The 18,625-nt window shown below is 34.4% G+C and overlaps 1 protein-coding gene across 1 annotated transcript in view; it reads left to right on the top strand.

Annotated features, from left to right (window-relative positions):
* Window positions 1–7,305: 7,305 nt before the first annotated feature.
* Window positions 7,306–18,625, top strand: part of LOC127734431 (zwei Ig domain protein zig-8-like) — a 60,896-nt gene continuing 49,576 nt past the window's right edge. The window contains exon 1 of the mRNA XM_052244276.1: window positions 7,306–7,918. Within this exon, the coding sequence (XP_052100236.1) occupies window positions 7,840–7,918 (79 nt within the window). The 5' untranslated portion in view covers window positions 7,306–7,839. The remainder of the gene's footprint in view (window positions 7,919–18,625) is intronic.

Raw genomic sequence — 18,625 nt, 5'->3', positions numbered from 1 at the left:
TGGCGTCTAACATATTAGCACGATGAAGAGCTTGTGGTTTGTTGCTTGGCAATGGCTGTCTTGGCACTTGGAACGGTAACGGTGTTACCCAACTTCCTTCCGAGTCCCTCACAAATTCGTTGTCCATCTGCTTCATGAACATTTTGTCTTCATATGACATTCCAGGCTTATCATCGTCCCTTGTTTTTTCAAAGAGTGGTGATTGTAAATCTTTCTTTACAGGGTCTGTGCAATTTTCCCGGATGTCAAACTTGCTTGTGCATGGTTGAAAAGTTGACGGTTGTCCTGTAGGTAAAATGTTGGTTATTTTGACGTTTAATTCATAGGGCACGTGCTGCTTGTTAATGCAAGTCTCTCCTATCACTACCCAACCCAGTTTCAATTGTTGTGCATATGGAGTTCTGGGTGGTCCTATGCGCTGGTCAAGGACGTGGTGTGCCTCTATAAGGTCTCTGCCAATTAAGAGAAGAATTTGGCAATCTTCCTCTATTGATGGAATGCATCCTCTGAGTTCTTTTAAATGAGGATGATGCATTGTGACTTCATGAGTAGGTATTTCGTCCCTATTGTTGGGAATATGATCACATTCTATCAGTACCGGCAGGTCAAATTTGTCATTACCATTTATTGATTCCATGACAAATCATCTTCCCCTTTTCCCGGAAGTGACTACTCTGCCGGAGCATGTTGATAAGGTATAGTTCTCCGGTTTATCTTTTACGTCGAAAAGATTGAAGAATTCGGGCGATGCTAGTGACCGGTTGCTTTGGTCATCAATGATGGCGTACATCCGGATAACGTTGTCCTGTTTATCCTCGTGATAAACATTCACAGGTAGTATTTTAGCACAAGATTTCCCGCTATATGTATCCTTGCAAATCTCGGTACAGGTAGAATTAACTGAGGTTGACTTAGTTTCAGCCGATTCTGTAGGCTCCCCGCCATAGGCTTGCTTGGGCGAGCTAGACTGAGAACTTGCAGGTTGCTGTGGTCTAGTAATGTGAAGTGCGGTAGTGTGTTGTTTACTTCCACATTCTTTACAACTTATGCGTGCATTACATTCCCGGCTTCTGTGTGTGGTGGAATCGCAACACTTATAACAGACATTGTTTTGTTTCAAAAGTCCTTTGCGTTCCTCTATTGACTTGGCTCGGAACGCTCGACATTCATTTAAGGAATGCTTTGTATTGTGCAGAATACAAAGACCTTGTTTGCTGGCGTCTCTAGATTGCTGCTCAACCGCTGTTTTATGAGCACCAACTTTAGTCTTGGGGTGCGACGTGAACCTTGGCGCAGCACCTTTTGTATTTGGTGTGGCTTTTGACCCAAAGATGAACCCAGGATCATTCTTTGTTTTGCTAATTTCCCTGATGAAGGCAGAGAATTCTGTGAAAGGTGGAAAGGCAACTTCATATTTAGACTTGTATCTTGTAGCCCTTGTTATCCACTTTTCTTGGAGTCCGTATGGTAATTTTTCAACAATAGGATTTATCCCGGACGAAGAGTCAAAATATGCTAGCAAACATCCCAGCTTGGGATTTTCTTTGTGATACTCTATTTCTGATAGAATATCGGACAAGTCATAAAGACGTGCGCTATCTTTGTTCGTCAAGGTAGGGAAGTTGACGAGTTTACTTGTGAGAGAGGCCTCCAACATTTCTGGACCACCATATCGCTCATCCAGTCTCTGCCATAACCTTTGTATGCCTTTTGTAGGATTATTGGCATTCGACGCTCGTATGCTAATGGCATGTTTAGCAGACTCTGGACCGAGCCACTTGATCAGAAGATCAATCTGTTCTGAGTCACTAACTTGTTACTCGTCTGTCACGTTCTTAAAGCTTGCTTTCCATGTATGAAAGGATTCTGCCCGGTCGTTAAAGCTTGTTAGCCGGGAGAACAGCAGGTCCTTGCGTAGGAGAAATCTGGTTATCTCCGACGTAGGATTGATTTGTTGCTGGTATGCAACAGGGGTCTCTTCTATTACGCCTTGTTTTTGGTGTTCAGTAGGGATCTCCTCTGAAAGGCCTAGTTTTTGTATGCCGGTTACTATTCCCAGATCTGGTATTAAGGTAACTTCCGGTGACTTAGTATCGGAAGGCAAAACAGCAGATGTCTGTGGCGGCAAGTTCAGTGCCACGGATGGCACGAACGCTGGTGCTTCATGACTCAGCTCAATCTTAACAGGAATCTGTTTTATCTTTTGAGGTTCTGTTACTTTCTGTACAGCAGTTGGTACAGGATGTTTATTGACGAAATCTTGCACACGCTGAAGAGGGTCTTCCGTTTCGTATGGGAGATCGCTAAATTCTTGGCTGCCGTCGTATCCAAGGATACGAGCCTCGGCTTCTGCGGCTGCGGCTTCTCTTTGTGCTTCTAGAATGTTCATAGCAGCCTTAATTTCGGCTTTTTCCCGTATTGCACGTGCAGCCTCTTGTTCCATTATAGTTTTCCTGCGTACGGCTTCACGTTTCATTTCAGCTTTTAGGTGTGCAGCCTCAGCATTTCTACGTATGGCCTCTTGCTCCGCCTCGGCTTTTCTACGTATGGACTCTTGCTTCGCCTCTGCTTTTCTACGTATGGCCTCTTGCTCTGCCTCTGCTTTTCTACTTGCGGCCTCTTGCTCCGCCTCTGCTTTTCTACTTGCGGCTTCTTGCTCTGCTCTGATTGCTTCTTGTTCCACTTCGGCCTTTATTTCATTTTGCTTGAAAAGAGTCTGTTCTTCTATCATTGCCTCCTGCTTTAGTAGCAAGGCCTGTTTTTCAGCAAATGTTATCTGAGATCTGGCAGCCTCTGCTTTGGCACGCTTCCTCCGTGCAAGACTTGACATGTCAGAGACGTTGGAGCTCCCACTGTGCGAGGTTTTCTTGCCCTTAGATGTCTTGGTTTTTGTAGATTTAGCCTTTGTCAGGGTGAGGCGATGCTCGTGTAAGGTTTCAATTGCTAGGTCAACTTTAGACATTCGGATATCTGTTGAAAGTTTACACGTCTCAATGTCTTGAAGGCTGTCTAGCGTTCTTGTATTTTTAAGAAATTTCAAGTACTCGTCTGTGAGCCTGCGATAATTAGTACAGGCTTGTACAATTTTATCTTGTGCTGTTAGCAATTGTTGGGGGTCGGTAGGAGGCGTGGTCGTTTCCAATAACTGAGATTCTAGGTCTGACCATAGGGCCTCTAAGTCATGATAGAACTTGTCACGTTTTACTGTAAAAACTCCCTGTCCCTTTTCGGTAAGTTCACGTACTCGCCTAGTCTCGGCATTTTCATCTAAAGGTGTTGTAGTAGACGGGTTCTGTATTTGTTCTTTAAAGACGTCTCCCTCTGGGGGTTGAACCTCGTCTTGCTGTTCCGCGTGACTGGTATCCATGATGTAAATCAACTAACTGTAGGCAATGTTTGTTCAACGTTGTTGGTTTGCTGCATAGGACACACAAGCTGTGTTGCGTAGTGTCAAGGTAACAGCTACGAACGATGCTCCGTTGTATTTCCTGTTCAGGAGATGTGTAGACAAGTTGTTGTCAATTTACTATGCTGAGCCGGACTCAACTAGTTTAACCAGGTGACTGAAATCGCAATCTGGGCAAATATATAACGAACACAACTTGTTTTGAAAATTGTAATTATAGTATTTCACCAGAAAGGTTTACAAGTAGTCAGTAGATTGTTTGGTAAACTGCAATAAAACAAAAAGAAATACTCACAAAGTGTAAGAAAGAACATATTAATGTAAATGCAAATATTTAAAACAATGAAATGAAAACGAAAGTAGAATTTACAGTTCCAATCTCGGATATAAATAACTTACAGTTCGTATGCATTTAATAAATCACTTATCCAAATTAACGGACTTAAACAGATTACATTATCACAGTTTATAAATGAATAAAACGTACTTGACAGTGATATGTCTCGAATTCCTCAGAAAATTAAATGTCGTCCATGTTACATGTGTTGAAATATTGAAGCAGACGGTGTCACAGAAATTAAAGGCAGTCAATACGTACGGTGATGTAAGAAATCGGTCCAGTGCAATTTGTTCCGGAAGATTATGAAAACATATAGTAAACATAGAATGTGAAACAGAATACAGATAATTATAATGAATCTGATAGAACAATTTGTGTGTTTTATTTTTCAAGAAAATTAAGCTAGTGTCCCTATCGTTTAATGATTCCTCAAGAAGGAACAATTAAGTTTCCCCTATATAGTCCATATAAAATAACTGTGAGTTCGTTAATTTCAATGTATGTGAACGAAAAAACAAGGTCCGTGACCTCTAGTTTTTATACGAAATTTGAAAGTACATGATCAAGAAGTCTTTAACAGAAGTTCAAGAAAAATCAATCGTCTAACATTTAGACACCCCAACTACCTTAAATGTAGTAAAACGTTGTAATTCATACTCAGCCTTGTACGGAAACATTAAAGGTATGAAACAAAAAATAAATGTCAATAGACTTATTGAAAAAAGCTTGTAATTTTCTTTTGTTGGTGCTCAGTTATTGCGTTTGGTATCTTTGGGGATAAATACTTATTGTTTATTGGAAATTAAAAAAAAGATCTCATGCTTTTTGGCTTTTTCTACATTGAAATTCTCTATAATAGATTAATTTTTGATATTGTTTTCTTTTTATACTTGTGGCATTGCTAAGAATCCAGGCCCATTTACAGACGCTAACAATGTCGGACGAATCATAAAATCGGCAGTTTTAAGACTTATATAGGATTAAGAAGATGTGATATGATTTTAAATGAGTCCACTATATCTACTCGAGTTCAAATGACGTGCATATTAGCAGCTATAGATCACCGTACGTCTTTAAGCAAACCAATACCGTATGTTCGCTATAAAACACCCCGACAGGACTAAATGTGAAACAGTTCAAAACAAACAAAAAATATGAAAGAAAACAACCACTTAATTACAGCGTCCTGAAATGGGACAGGTACATAAAGAATGGGGCTGGGACATTGGGTGGTGTAAAAGCACAACATCTAGCTTGTATTCAGTAGCTACGAGCATTCTTTAATATTTTTTTTTATATTATTTTTTTACTTGTACTTGTGTTTTTTATCTATCATACCGTTATTATGGAGTAGACACAACTGTATAATTTGTATTTTACTTTTATTTATGTACATTTGAATATTCCCAGAGATGAAGAGGGTTGAGATCTCATTCAACCCATTTAACTCTGCAAAATGTTTATGTCCCGTCTAAAGTCATGAACCTTGTCGGTGGTAGTCTTTAGTTATATTTTTATGTTTTCTCATAAAGTGAATTTGATGATGACTGATATTTGATAGTCTGTTTTAAATGTATTCACACCTTTTCTGGACTATTGGCGTTCTTGGCATGTCTTATACTGAAACTTGTTTTATTTAGATATGTTGTTTTTGTGTTGTTTGTTTGTTCGTTGACGTAGTCACATCATATCATTTTAATTCAACTGAAAATTTATCTACATGATCTTACTCTGGCTAGTTTACCGGCGAATTGTCGTTTTATTACTTAGACTGGTTTAAGCATTCTTATGGTAATCCTCATACCATATATATATATTTCTTGCTTTCTTGATGATAATTTTCTCTTTCCTGTGGCTCTTTCTATTAATGAAGTGCACATTTTTCGGGTTTTTTAATGACCATTTGACTGCAAAGAGTGTTAGCTTTCCAATTAACATTAGTATTTTTAGAGTTCAAATATTATCAATTTGTTAGAATGATTACTAAGTGGGTTATCACAAATATAGGGCGGTATAGTGGATGTATGATTCATCTTGCATGGGTATAGTGGTATAGCATATGAAAAATAAGGAGACGTGGTATGATTGCCAATGAGACAACTATCTACAAAGTTCAATTGAAATTGATGTAAGCAATTGAAGGCTACCGTATGGTCTTCAGCAATGACGAAAATCCATGCCGTATAGTCTGCTATAAAAGGCTCCGACGTGAAAAATATGAAACAATTCAATTGAGAAAACAAACGGCCTTATTTACAACAAAACAATTTACAGACAACGACAACCACTGAGCTACAGCCTCCTGACTTGGGACAGGCACATAGAGAATGTGGCGGTGTTAAACATATTTGAAGGCGCCAAGCCTCCCCTAACCTGGGACAGTGGTGTAACAGTTCAACATAAGAGCAAACTATAAAAAATAAGTTGGAAAGGGCTTAACTCATCAGATCGATACAAAGCAGAAAACATCTTACAAAAACACAGACCGGACGTGGCAACGTAATTATACATCCCTCACAACAAAATATCTAGACAAAAAGTACAGATCTGAGAGTACTCGCAGTTACTGGCAGCTAGTTCAAAGCCAATAACAACTAACAAAAAAATCATGTATCTAATACTAAAATTCCAAGCCAACATCCAGTGGATTTAGTGTAAAAATGTCATTAACAGTCAGAAAAAAACACGACCTTGTGCAATGCCAAAAAAGTAAAATTAACAATAAGGAAAGAAAAATCGTCCCTTTTGTCGTAATTTTTTGTGTAGAGTTTCTCGTGTGAAACTGAAATATCTAAATCTAGGAAATACCCTGTTATCATTTAAATATTATCAATAAAGCTAACCAATATAGGTTCTCTTTTTTGTCTTCAAATCTTGTGTTCTAACCGTATAACACAATTAATAAAGGTTATGATTTTGTAGTTAATTTTGAATCAATGCGCTTGTTATTTTTGTGGAGTGGATCGCTACTTCATATATAGTTTGAACCATGATTGATATGCATCATATAACTTGATGTTCACAAGGCCAAAACTTGAAGAGCAAAATATTGAGTTTATGAAACGTTGAAAAGCAGCAAAATATTCAAAACCATCAAAACTCTACTTTTTAATTACATTTCCATCAGTAGATATAAAATTCTCTCACTAGTAATTATTAATAAACCGAAATATTAATTGTCGATTAAAACAAAATGATTTAAAATTCTCTTGTGTGTGATAACACTAACATACTCTACAAACACAATCATTGAGCATAGAACATGTCATTGGTAAACAATGTACAATAATCAATGGGATGATTTTCCGTTTTAATGATATTTTTAGTTAGAAAACATTTATAAAGTAAATAATTGTAAGTGTTATCGTTTTATGATCGTGACAATTTAAATCTTTGATCAGGATGAACTCTTAATGGGTGAATTGTATTGGAGATATGGTCATTTGATAATACTCAATCAATGATTCCTTTTTAATTTGTATTGGTATTTTTATTGTATTAAGTTTTACACGATACGAATTATATAAAATATTAATGTTAATTGTCTTTATGTTTTGCAGACGAGGAACTCGGAAAGCGATAGTGACATACACAAGTGATATCCTGTCAAGTAATAATAACGTCTCATTGGAGTATATTCCTTCTATATGAAAACTTTTGATCAAGGAGATAAAGTATATACAATAAACGTTTTGTTTAAGATCTAAATAATATATCATATAAACAATAATTCTGGAAGCTGGGAAATTACTCAAAGTAACAATAGCGGAATGTCATTCAGGCATGGTAATGTAATGTTACAACACCTCGGTTATAGCTGATTTTTTGTCGAATAGTTTTGCATGCAGATCTATTCACGAATTGATACGAGATACTTTTTCATGTGAAATCGCTCAAGTATTGTGTAATTTAGATTGGATTTATAAAACTTGACATTTCAAGGAAAATACTAATTTGTTTCAATGTGTTGAAGACGAGAATGCATAATTAAGACATTTATTCCTGATTTTGATACTTGGAACGGCTCTAGAGAAAGTGACCACTGAGGGTATAGTAATAAACATTGGATTTTGAGATATTATTGAGTTTAGCGATGGAATTGTATTACCTTTTGGTTCAGCGATCTCTATGGACAGTTCAACTTCTTATAACGTTTTTAATTTCTTCGGAAGGTAAGTAAACAATATTTTTGTATATTGATAAGATTAATATTGTAGTTTTACAAAACTATAGAGTAACATATACTAGAATTTTTTTATATAATGTTACTTTTCATACTTCTATAGACGCTAATATAGTGTGAAAGGTATGTTGGAACCAGATATATAGTACAATGTAACCAAGAGTCGATTACTTTAAAATTAAAAATAAACATATCTGTCTATATACGAATATCCTTCAAAATTAAAAATAAACACATCGGTCTTTGTACATATTTCGAATGTTCTTTAAAGACCTCCTTAAAATATTTCAACCGCTTAGTACTGTTCTATTATTTATCTAAAACTTACATGCATGACTATTCTATATCGTTTTTTCATGCTTATATTCAAAACGACTGTGTTAGTAAACTTCTAATCATTCGTTTGTAAACTGATGTCAAAATCCCCTGCCAGGTGTTTTACAAATTTGAATTATATTTATTGATGTAGATTTTATATCCACTATTTTAGTTAACTAAATTGTTTCAGCTATCTCTGAATCAACAAATAATCAATTAAACCTGTTACCTTCATTTACAACAAAAAACCCAACAAAATTTTATCTAAAATATTGTTTTTATATGTATAACTATGTCTCAAATATGCAATGAATGATCCGTCATAATATTCAAAACCCGGGATTAAACTATAATTTTATATGTCTTTCACAATATCACCTTATTGTCTCTGTATTTGAAACTTTATTCCAGGCTTTGTATTTTGAAACTAAATGCGCTTATATTATTGGATTATTTCACATACAGTTGTATTATTGTATTTAATATCCCAAGAATTACGAGAAAAGTACCAGCGGCTTCACAGAGGATTTTCCCAATCATACGGTAATGACAGTTCTAAGATTTCCGACTTTCCTAATTGGAATCCTTTTTATAGCACTCCCGGAATGCCCATGATAACGGTAATTCTAGTTAATGACATAATGAAATATAATAGCAATGATGTCGGCACTTTGGTTCAGAATAAGTCATGTGTAAAACGTCAATTAATGTGTTAAGAAAACGTTGCGTGTCAAGTGGTGGACACAATGCATCGGAAACATAATGATTGAACCTTTTATGTACATCCTAAAACAAGGCAGGAAAACGAAAGAGAGAGAGAGAGAGAGATTTTAAAACTTCTAAAATATTTATGGATTATATAAAAAGCTTTACAATATTTATGGAGGAAAATATACAATCCAACAAACTTAAAGTTAACCCCGAAATGTATGACACAAATGGAAACTGAATTTCATATTAAATCAAATGTTAAATCAATTTTGCTGGTTAATTATTTCTATCACTAGAGCTGAAATGAGTTTGGAAGCCACAATAGATGAATCCCACATTATCTTGGGCTTTTTGTAATGAATTCAATTACATCAGAGAAAACAATCTATAATTCATCATTTCAAAAATATGGCCGTAAAGTTCAATATTTGATTTTTTTATTCCCTGTGTTTCTTGTCAAATACATATTTTTTCGCGAGACAGAACACATATTAATATTGTATAGTAATTGGTCTTTGGGGTGATTTCATAAGGAAGACAATCAGAATTTCACAAACAGAATGTATAAATCATCACCCAATTCATTTGTGAAATTGCTAACCATGACTTTGGTTTTTGATTATTATTGAAGTATCATAATTAATTCATTATAGATAGTAATCTTAAAACAAAAACTAAAGTTCATTGATGTAAACAAAGGCAACCGTAGATTACCGATATTCAAAATCTCATAAATCGACGGAAAAAGACAAATCAAGGTTACAATCAAAAACTGAGGGAATCGCATGAACTCCAAAATGAGCCGAGACCGGGTGCGTGGACAGGGTATGCGTCACCTGCTATGCGTGCATCACCTGCTATGCGTGCGTCACCTGCTATGCGTGCATCACCTGCTATGCGTGCGTCACCTGCTATGTGTGCATCACCCGTCATGTGTATAAACACTCAGTCAAAATGTCACAATTGGGAATAGGACACAATTGGTAAAATTACAAAATAGACCGCAATCTGGTATCTTAAGATAGACGACTATTCTGGTATCTTAAGATCTAAGACGACTATTCTGGTATCTTAAGATCTAAGACGACTATTCTGGTACGACTATTCTGGTATCTTAAGATAGACGACTATTCTGGTATCTTAAGATCTAAGACGACTATTCTGGTATCTTAAGATCTAAGACGACTATTCTGGTATCTTAAGATAGACGACTATTCTGGTATCTTAAGATCTAAGACGACTATTCTGGTATCTTAAGATAGACGACTATTCTGGTATCTATTCTGGTATCTTAAGATCTAAGACGACTATTCTGGTATCTTAAAATCTAAGACGACAATTCTGGTATCTTAAAATCTAAGACGACTATTCTGGTATCTTAAGATAGACGACTATTCTGTTATCTTAAGATCTAAGACGGCGAAAACATGTCGCTGGTAAATTAAGACACAGACATATTATCGTATCGGCCAACAAATTCGTGATGGTGACCATAGCACTCCTGTTATTATTCCTTGAAAATCTAATGGAATAGTTTTTGTGTAAGGAGCAAATGCAGATCTATTTGTAATATGTTCGGATAAATGAATTGGGATTATAATGCATTGATTTTATTTGTTGCTTGATGAAGATATATATATATATCAAGGGGAGAATGGTTAGAATTTTGACAGCGCTAAATTGAGGACAATGGTCATTGCACAAGATTTTGTTTGCATTATTACTTACATTTTGTAGAAGTACATTTCAAGATTGTTTCAAGGCACGTCTTCAATCTTCTGATGCAGAATTACGATATTGTTCGCTTGCTTTAATCCGGTCATAGTTTTATATAGCAATGTAAATAAAACTTCTAGTGTGCAAAAATAATTCAATCAAATGCTTTTTTTAAATCCGATTTTATTTCTACTGTACGTTTCAACTAAAGCATTTATTTTTATACTGACCGAAGGAATGAGGAAGAGCTTACAGATAATTTAGTTTAACGAATTAGGATTGAATTTCCCTTTATACAATATGTAAGAGCTGAGACAGTCAATGTGTGAAAGGTATGTCATTAAATATAAGGAAAAATGGTGATTTTGGTAACGTTTAAGATACATCAACATAACGGTACAAATAACAAAAAGACATCAAGAGTAAAACATAGTCTTCAATAACAGACATGTGTCTTAGCAATTTGTCGTAATGTAAATTGTCCAGAGAGTCTGTGATTAAATTAACCAAAAACATTCAAAGTATGCAATTAACAGCATTGTAGCTAAGTGTATATAACTGTGAAGTCAAAAATAATCCCATTGCATGTTAATGAACTATATTTTTTATCTGAACACAGTGTCTGCAGATAAAACAGAGACACGAGACACTTAAGGTACAATCATAAACCAAAGAATACCGACAATACCATGGCCAAAAAGTATTACAACGATAAGACAAATAACAGTCTACAAAACATAAAACTAAACACTAAAGACTGAGCAACACGAACCTCGCCAGAGACCGGGAATGATCGATCTCACGTGCTCAGGAACAGATACTGATTCACTTGTCTTTTCATAGCATGTAAAAAGTTGGTTGTTAGGCGCATTCGATATCGTGAAACAGCTAGGACAGGATGGTTGCTTCGATAATTGAAACACATCCCTGGTCACCTGTGACATAGATTTCCATTATGGTCAACCAAATCATAATGGCGCCCGTAAAATTACACCCTTTAAAACCCTTGGTTCAATAGCTTTTTTTGTACCCACTATCAAGTAAATCATGATAGGAAACGTAAGCTCTGGAATATCTTTTTAACTTTGAGATAAAAACGCTACATAGAATCGGAACGTTAGAAAAACAACTCACAATTGGAAAGCTGAAATTATGTGGTAAAATTGAGTTCTCAACTTACCCTCATTATCAATTTCTAGAATAATCAAGAAATGAAGCAGCCATAAATGTATCTCGAGTATCCTTTATTTCAAGTTCGACTATGAATTAAGGGATGGAAAATCTTTCATAAAGCGGAATCTGAAGTTATAGGAAAATATTAGTTTTATATTTTTCTTAAGATGCTCTTATATGAGTTCTGCCTCATATGAGTAAGTTATAGCGTTTACCAGTAAATGCCAGATTCATAGTTTTAACCCAGAGAACCACCATTTTGTTTATTATTCTTATAAAAAAAAAATTTTTTATGTTTTGACTTTTTTTATAAGATCACAAGATCCCTAAACTTCAAAGCATCACAAAGGTGGTTTGTTTCCTAAGCATACAACCTCTCCTTTCGGCAGTGAAAAATTGAAATTCTAGAAGGCAGTGGTATTCATCACCAATATAGATTGTATTGCACATTTGACAGGTTCTGAATTCTTTTTGAATTTTCTACCATCGTCCACATTCTATTAGTAGCGTCAGATCATTCTAAACTTACACTGGTGAATAAAAATAACATATTATAGATAACAAAATAGAAGGACCGCGTTCACCATTTGTCAATTAAAAGTGCAAAGTTGAGAGTGTTTGTTTTCTCTTGTCTTTTAATTGACAAACTGTGAAGGCGGTCCTTCTTGATAACATTGTACATGACTGTCGTTGCTTTTTCAACCATACGATTTTTTCATCGTTTGAAATTTCTTAATGGGATGTCGATGTGAGGTATAGAATTTTTCTGTGGGAGGAGGTCATTACATTCAGTGTTTTTAACGCAATTTATCGCGTCAAGTTGCTTCTATATGTGTTATATACATCAGTTAAATTACTATCTTAGCTGAAAATAAACTTTTCAGATTTCAATAAAATGCTGAGTTGTGCAATATCAGAATTTCAATAACGATTGTATTTATTAGATCCAGACGTCTTGCATTGTGAATACACCAATAATTATAATCAAAATTCCAATATCAAAACCGACAATGATATATTGCGTTCTATTTTTTTTTCTCCTCCATACTGACAACTTATAAAGTTTGAGATACATATATTCCAATAATAAGATTGAGTAGAACTTTTGAGTCGTTACCGTTTTTACCGGGTATGCTCTCTTTTTTCAACGCATCAGTCATGTAATTACGTCAGAGAGATAGTCATATTGGGATCAGCAACATGTTTTCCATGTGATATATCAACTTATTGGTAATGTCACCTGACAATTGCATTTGAGCCAAATAAAGGGGGGGGGGGGTCAAATTAGTAAAGTGTTGTCGAATTGTTTTATTTTTAATCTGTCAAAATCGTTCTATTAACTCATCTCGCCTTTGAAAATGACTAAGCAGTTGCTTTCAAATATGTTAAGTGAAATGACATTTTTAACCTCCGACTTGGAGAAGCCACTTTGCCGGTAGTTAAAAATGGTACATGAATATTTTTAAAGTCATAATAAGTCCTCAAATATAGTTGGAGTTGTATCTCAGCCAAAGCTTATAATAAACTTGATTGGTTTACCATAAAACGAAGATAACCCATTTTACATATACATCATATTCACTTACCCATACATTTTAGTAGATTCATGTACATGCAATACATGTAAATACCAAAACGTACAATATTTATTTTGTACAAATTATATTTTGTACAAAATGATAACTTGTACACAACATATATATAACATTAACTTCAGCAAGAGGTCAATCGTTAATTATATAAAAATGACAGATTATTAAAAGCATTTTTTTTAGCAAGAAACAATTCTTCACTGTTAGATAAAAAGACGACTTTTTCGTCATAAGTTCATAATCAGATTTTAAGTGGTTTCAATTCTATTAATCCACAGCTTTTCTAGACTTAAGTCCGCATATGTACATCAATGAAGATCTAATCTAAATATCTTTCAGTTTTTTTTTAGATTTGTTCTGTGTTTTGAAGGTTGATTAATTAATGTTTTACCCAAATTTTTTTTTTCTTCACGTATATTTTCACAACATTTGAAAAGGTTTTCTGTACCTGACATCGGGGCCTTTTATAGCTGACTATACGATGTGGGTTTAGCACATTATTGAAGGACGTACGGTGAGCTATTATTGTTGCTTACAGTCACGTCGTTTTGACTCTTGTGGATAGTTGTTTCATTGGCCATCATACCACAGCTTCGTATTATTATATCTTACTTTAACACGGCCTTGCACAAAACTATAAAATAAGGCATTTAAATAATTATAGTCCTTATATATTTGATCGAATTAAGAAAAAGATATTGATCTGACATACCAATGTAAAACGATCTACATTATGTAGGGTTTTTTAGTTATGATTACAACTACCGAGATAAAACGAAACTTTCTTATCATAGATGGAAATAAAGCACCGAGATAAAACGAAACTTTCTTATCATACATGGAAATAAAGCATCGCACTTTAATATTTTTCTTTGTACAATTATGAACATCTGTAAGATTCAGTAGGAGTACACAATACATTTATATAATTAATGTCCTTTAATTTGTTCTCGACAGACCGCTCATCTCACGAAATAGATATAGATCTCAAATAACAATAGAACAAACATCTACATTTCAGTTGGTTTGAACAGTCAATATAATACTTATTTAGATCAAACGAAACCTTTATTTATTAATTTATCACAAGTTAACATTTCCTTGTATAATAATGTTTTTATAAAATACAAAAGAAGAACGCTTTTGAATTCCATCCATGATGTTACAAATAATTGACAATACGACGGGTGAAACATGGGGAACATCTGGCATTACTTCCTCCAATTATTATTAATAGTTTTCTTCGGAGTTCGTATAACCCAAACATCAGTGTCCATTCGCAGCAAGCGGGTTAAAAGGAAATTCCAAAGGTTATACTATCATCAAAAGGAAAGTATTCAAAATCCATATATCAGGTTCTAAACAGCTCCTAGTCTAGACACGTAATGAATAAATTAAAGTTAAGACTACCAATACACTGCCTCTTTGACGACCAAGAACTCTATGATGTTGGTACCATTTCCCTAGGATAGGCATAGTTACATATAGTGAGGTTAACATAGAATTTGATAACTAAATCTCAATTTTCTTGTTTCGATCAAAGCTACATATAGAAGAACGTGACTGTCATGAAAATCTGTGTAGAAAAAAAACATGTTTTGTAAAGTTAAAGTAATAAAATATTGAAAAAACTGTAAAAAGTATATGAGTAACTTAAATCTAAAGGATTTATATTGCCTGTACAGTGTATAAAAATTTAAGTGCGAAAACATTGAGAGGCAATATACACTATAAGTCGTAGAAAGCCAAAAACACTATTGCAAAAAAAAAAAAAAGAAAAAAAGAAAAGAAAAGATGGCCAGTCAATCAAGAGTCAACAGAACACTAATAGCATACTAAATATCAATGTGAATCCCGCCAAAAAAGAGTATGAAATTGGGTTCTTTGAAAAACATGCCTTCCTTTACACTTATATTGGCAGCTCAACTCAATACTTGTGTGTCGAAGTACTACGCTGCATTTTCCAAACAACTGTATACTTTTAATCTTTATTAATTAGTCTATTCAGTAAGTAAAATGATTGATGTATGCCTCATAAACATCATAGTTACAATAAAAAGCTATACTCATCGCGGTTTATTAATTTCTGCAAATAGAATATCATACTTCAACAACAAATTCCTGTGATAACGATAAAATTGAATAATACATGTAGTTTTGACCAATCTATGATACCAATGTCCCTGTTGTAAATTCGTTCAGTTATGAAAATAATACATCTCATTTAATATGGCAAGTGCGCATATCATAAAATGTCATAAACAACAGACAATGAAAAATCGTGTCGCTTGTTAAAAAAAACTTTGGTACGAGAAATATGTGGGACGTTCTGCCATCAAAGTAAAAAGGATAACGTTTGCACTTTTAAGGTTGAACTATTGACGAGGAAGTCCAGGAGTGTTGCACGTGTTAGTTATCATGGTTGGTGAGTTCTGTTGTTGGTTATTATCTTTGGTGGTTGTCTCTGTCCCCTGACATGTATTGTCCTGAATGGGTTATTGATATTTTGATTTTTATCTGCACAAGTTGCAAAGACGGTTTCGGTGTCTTCTAGCTTTCCTCATCTTGCAAACCTGGTTATAACCGGCTTGTTATATAGTCCGATAAAAACAATTATATAAATACCTACTCAATTGTAAAGTCTTCTTCAGACTACTTTCTTCTAACCACGATTTATAAATATACAACCGTGCAATGTATTCAGTCTTAACAAAAATAATTGTATTATCATTATCAGATTAACCTTTAGAGAATCAAATTTAGAAAAAGGAAAATTAGTTTAAAATTCAATTTCTGGCTGCTTGGAATTTGAGTTATTATATATTGTACACAAGGAAAAATTAGAAAACTCCAGGAAGTGAAAAACTCAATGCGTTAAATAAAAATGTAATTTGATAGGTATGTTCAAGTGTGACTTGAAAACAAAGAAAGCGTAAGTCTAGGATAGAATGATAGGGTTGCGGACAATGAAGTTAGTTTTGATATAATCATGTCGTCTTAAGGGACATACCAAATCAGCATTATACGAAATAGCCAAAAGGTATATATATTTTTAATTTATCTAGAATGAATAATTGGCACAATTTGAAAGCTCCGTGTGTGCTATTTCCTAACGCTCAAGATTCCCTTTACTCTAACTTTAGCCCTAACCCTATGCATCCTGAAGGTATGAAAATTATCTGCTATAAAGCAAAACTTTTATGCAAATTTCTGTAAAACATGTCCCAATTGAAATGTCGTTTCCGTTGCACCTTCCATGCTTCAAATTAATGCTCAGTCTGTTGTGAAAACGAAATAAGTTACATACTAGTATATCATTCTATTTATTACTTTCTACTTGAGTTTACACCATATATTTAATATAGAACCTGCAATGACATATGATTTCCCTGAAAACTACACATGAGTATCGAAAGGCATAAAGTATCATCATTTATTTAAACCACTTATATTGCTTTTATGGCACAAGCAAATCAGACAGTAAAAGTTTGAAGGCTGAGTCTGTAATGATGCATCTATTCAATGATCAGTTACAGCTTTTCCGTTTTTTTTTCTTTCAGAAAACAATCTACAAAGATGAAGAAAACTAATGTATTTATATTTTCGTTGTCCCCATCCCCCTTTTGGAATAGTTTTTTGTTCTTTAAAAGAAATACAACATTCTTTTTTTCATTTACTTTATGGTTTCTAAATTGAGGCTCTCAAAACAAACATATTAATTTTCCTTACTTCACTTCTATAATGTTGTCAGTGTTCATCTCAATAACGGAAATGCAGTTTTATTAAGTAATGAATCACCTAATGCAAATAAGTCGGACAAATGTTATAAGGAAGCAATACTGGTCTGCCTTTCACAAAAAAGTCTTATGACTAAACATTATCGTAAGTATACTGAATTGTTAAATACTGGCGATCAATTTAAGTCGTAATTTGTTTTGTGAAACGTGGACCTAGTCCTTTCCTAATGGTCATTAACGATGTCGTAGCTTACATGTTTAGGACATTATTAAGCAACTCTTTCGAGCATATTGTTTACACAACAAAATATATAGATGTAAGTATTACTTACAGTACAACAAAATGATGTCAATCTGAAAGAATGGATTATTATTATACTCAAATCTTTGCAGTCTGTGGGGTTTGGGCTACATAACAGTGGTCCTGCGTTCAAGCTCTTGTTTCGTAAACTTCTCGATCCGATAATGGAAAGAGTCATTAGGAAGCAAGTAGGGGGTTTGCACGTTCAATCTCACATGCTTAACGGATACGAGTATTTATTAATCGTTTGTAACAGTAATCTTCATAAGCAAGTGAAAAAATTTCGGTAAAAGTAAACTTTAACATTGAAACAATTATACTCAGTGCCGAAAATACAATCGATTTATATGCCTCGCCTACGAAAGTAGAGGGTCATTATGGTTTCTGGTGTATGAGTCTGTCAGTTAGTCCGTTCCGTTTCAGATTAAAGTTTTGGTCTAATGTAGGTTAACGTTTCGGTAGTTTATGGACACATCAGCTTTAAAAGAGAGGCGAAAGATACCAAAGAGACATTCAAACTCATAAATCGAAAATAAACTGACAACGCCATGGCTAAAAAAGAAAAAGACAAACAGACAAACAACAGTACACAAAACACAACACAGAAAACCGAAGACCGAGCAACACGAACCCCACCAAAAACTGGGGGTGATCTCAGGTGCCCCGGAAGGGTAAGCAGATCCTGCTCCACATGTTGCAACCTTAGTACACTTGTTCATTATGAAGTAAGCTTTTTAATTTTTGATCCAAAGTAGTGTTTTGACCCAGGGGTTTCACTGAACACATACATGTTATAGTGAGAACAGGCCTGTGAACACATATTACCGTTTGTTTGATTTTTTGGCATATGTTGCAAAAAAGAAGCCGTGCATATAATACAAAGAAGTAACAAGTTATTTTAGGATCTTTTCTGAGCTAATTTACTATAGACACATCACTTTCAGCGCCAACCCCTATAAAATAAACATTTTAATTCATATTTAATGTGTGATATTCAGTCATTAATATGTTGTTATTGGTGTGTGGTATGGTCGTTAGGGAAATGGCTCAGAACCTTGTTATGGATTCTTTTTTTCATATTTTGAGACGTATGATGAGTAAAACCGACAGATAATTCTCCAAGACAAGTTTATCATCTGCGAAATAAC

The sequence above is a fragment of the Mytilus californianus genome, unplaced genomic scaffold (assembly GCF_021869535.1).
Source record: "Mytilus californianus isolate M0D057914Y unplaced genomic scaffold, xbMytCali1.0.p SCAF_3, whole genome shotgun sequence".
NCBI lineage: Eukaryota > Metazoa > Mollusca > Bivalvia > Mytilida > Mytilidae > Mytilus > Mytilus californianus.
The sequence above is the reverse complement of the archived record's forward strand: the minus strand, read 5'-3'. Positions and strand labels throughout refer to the sequence as shown.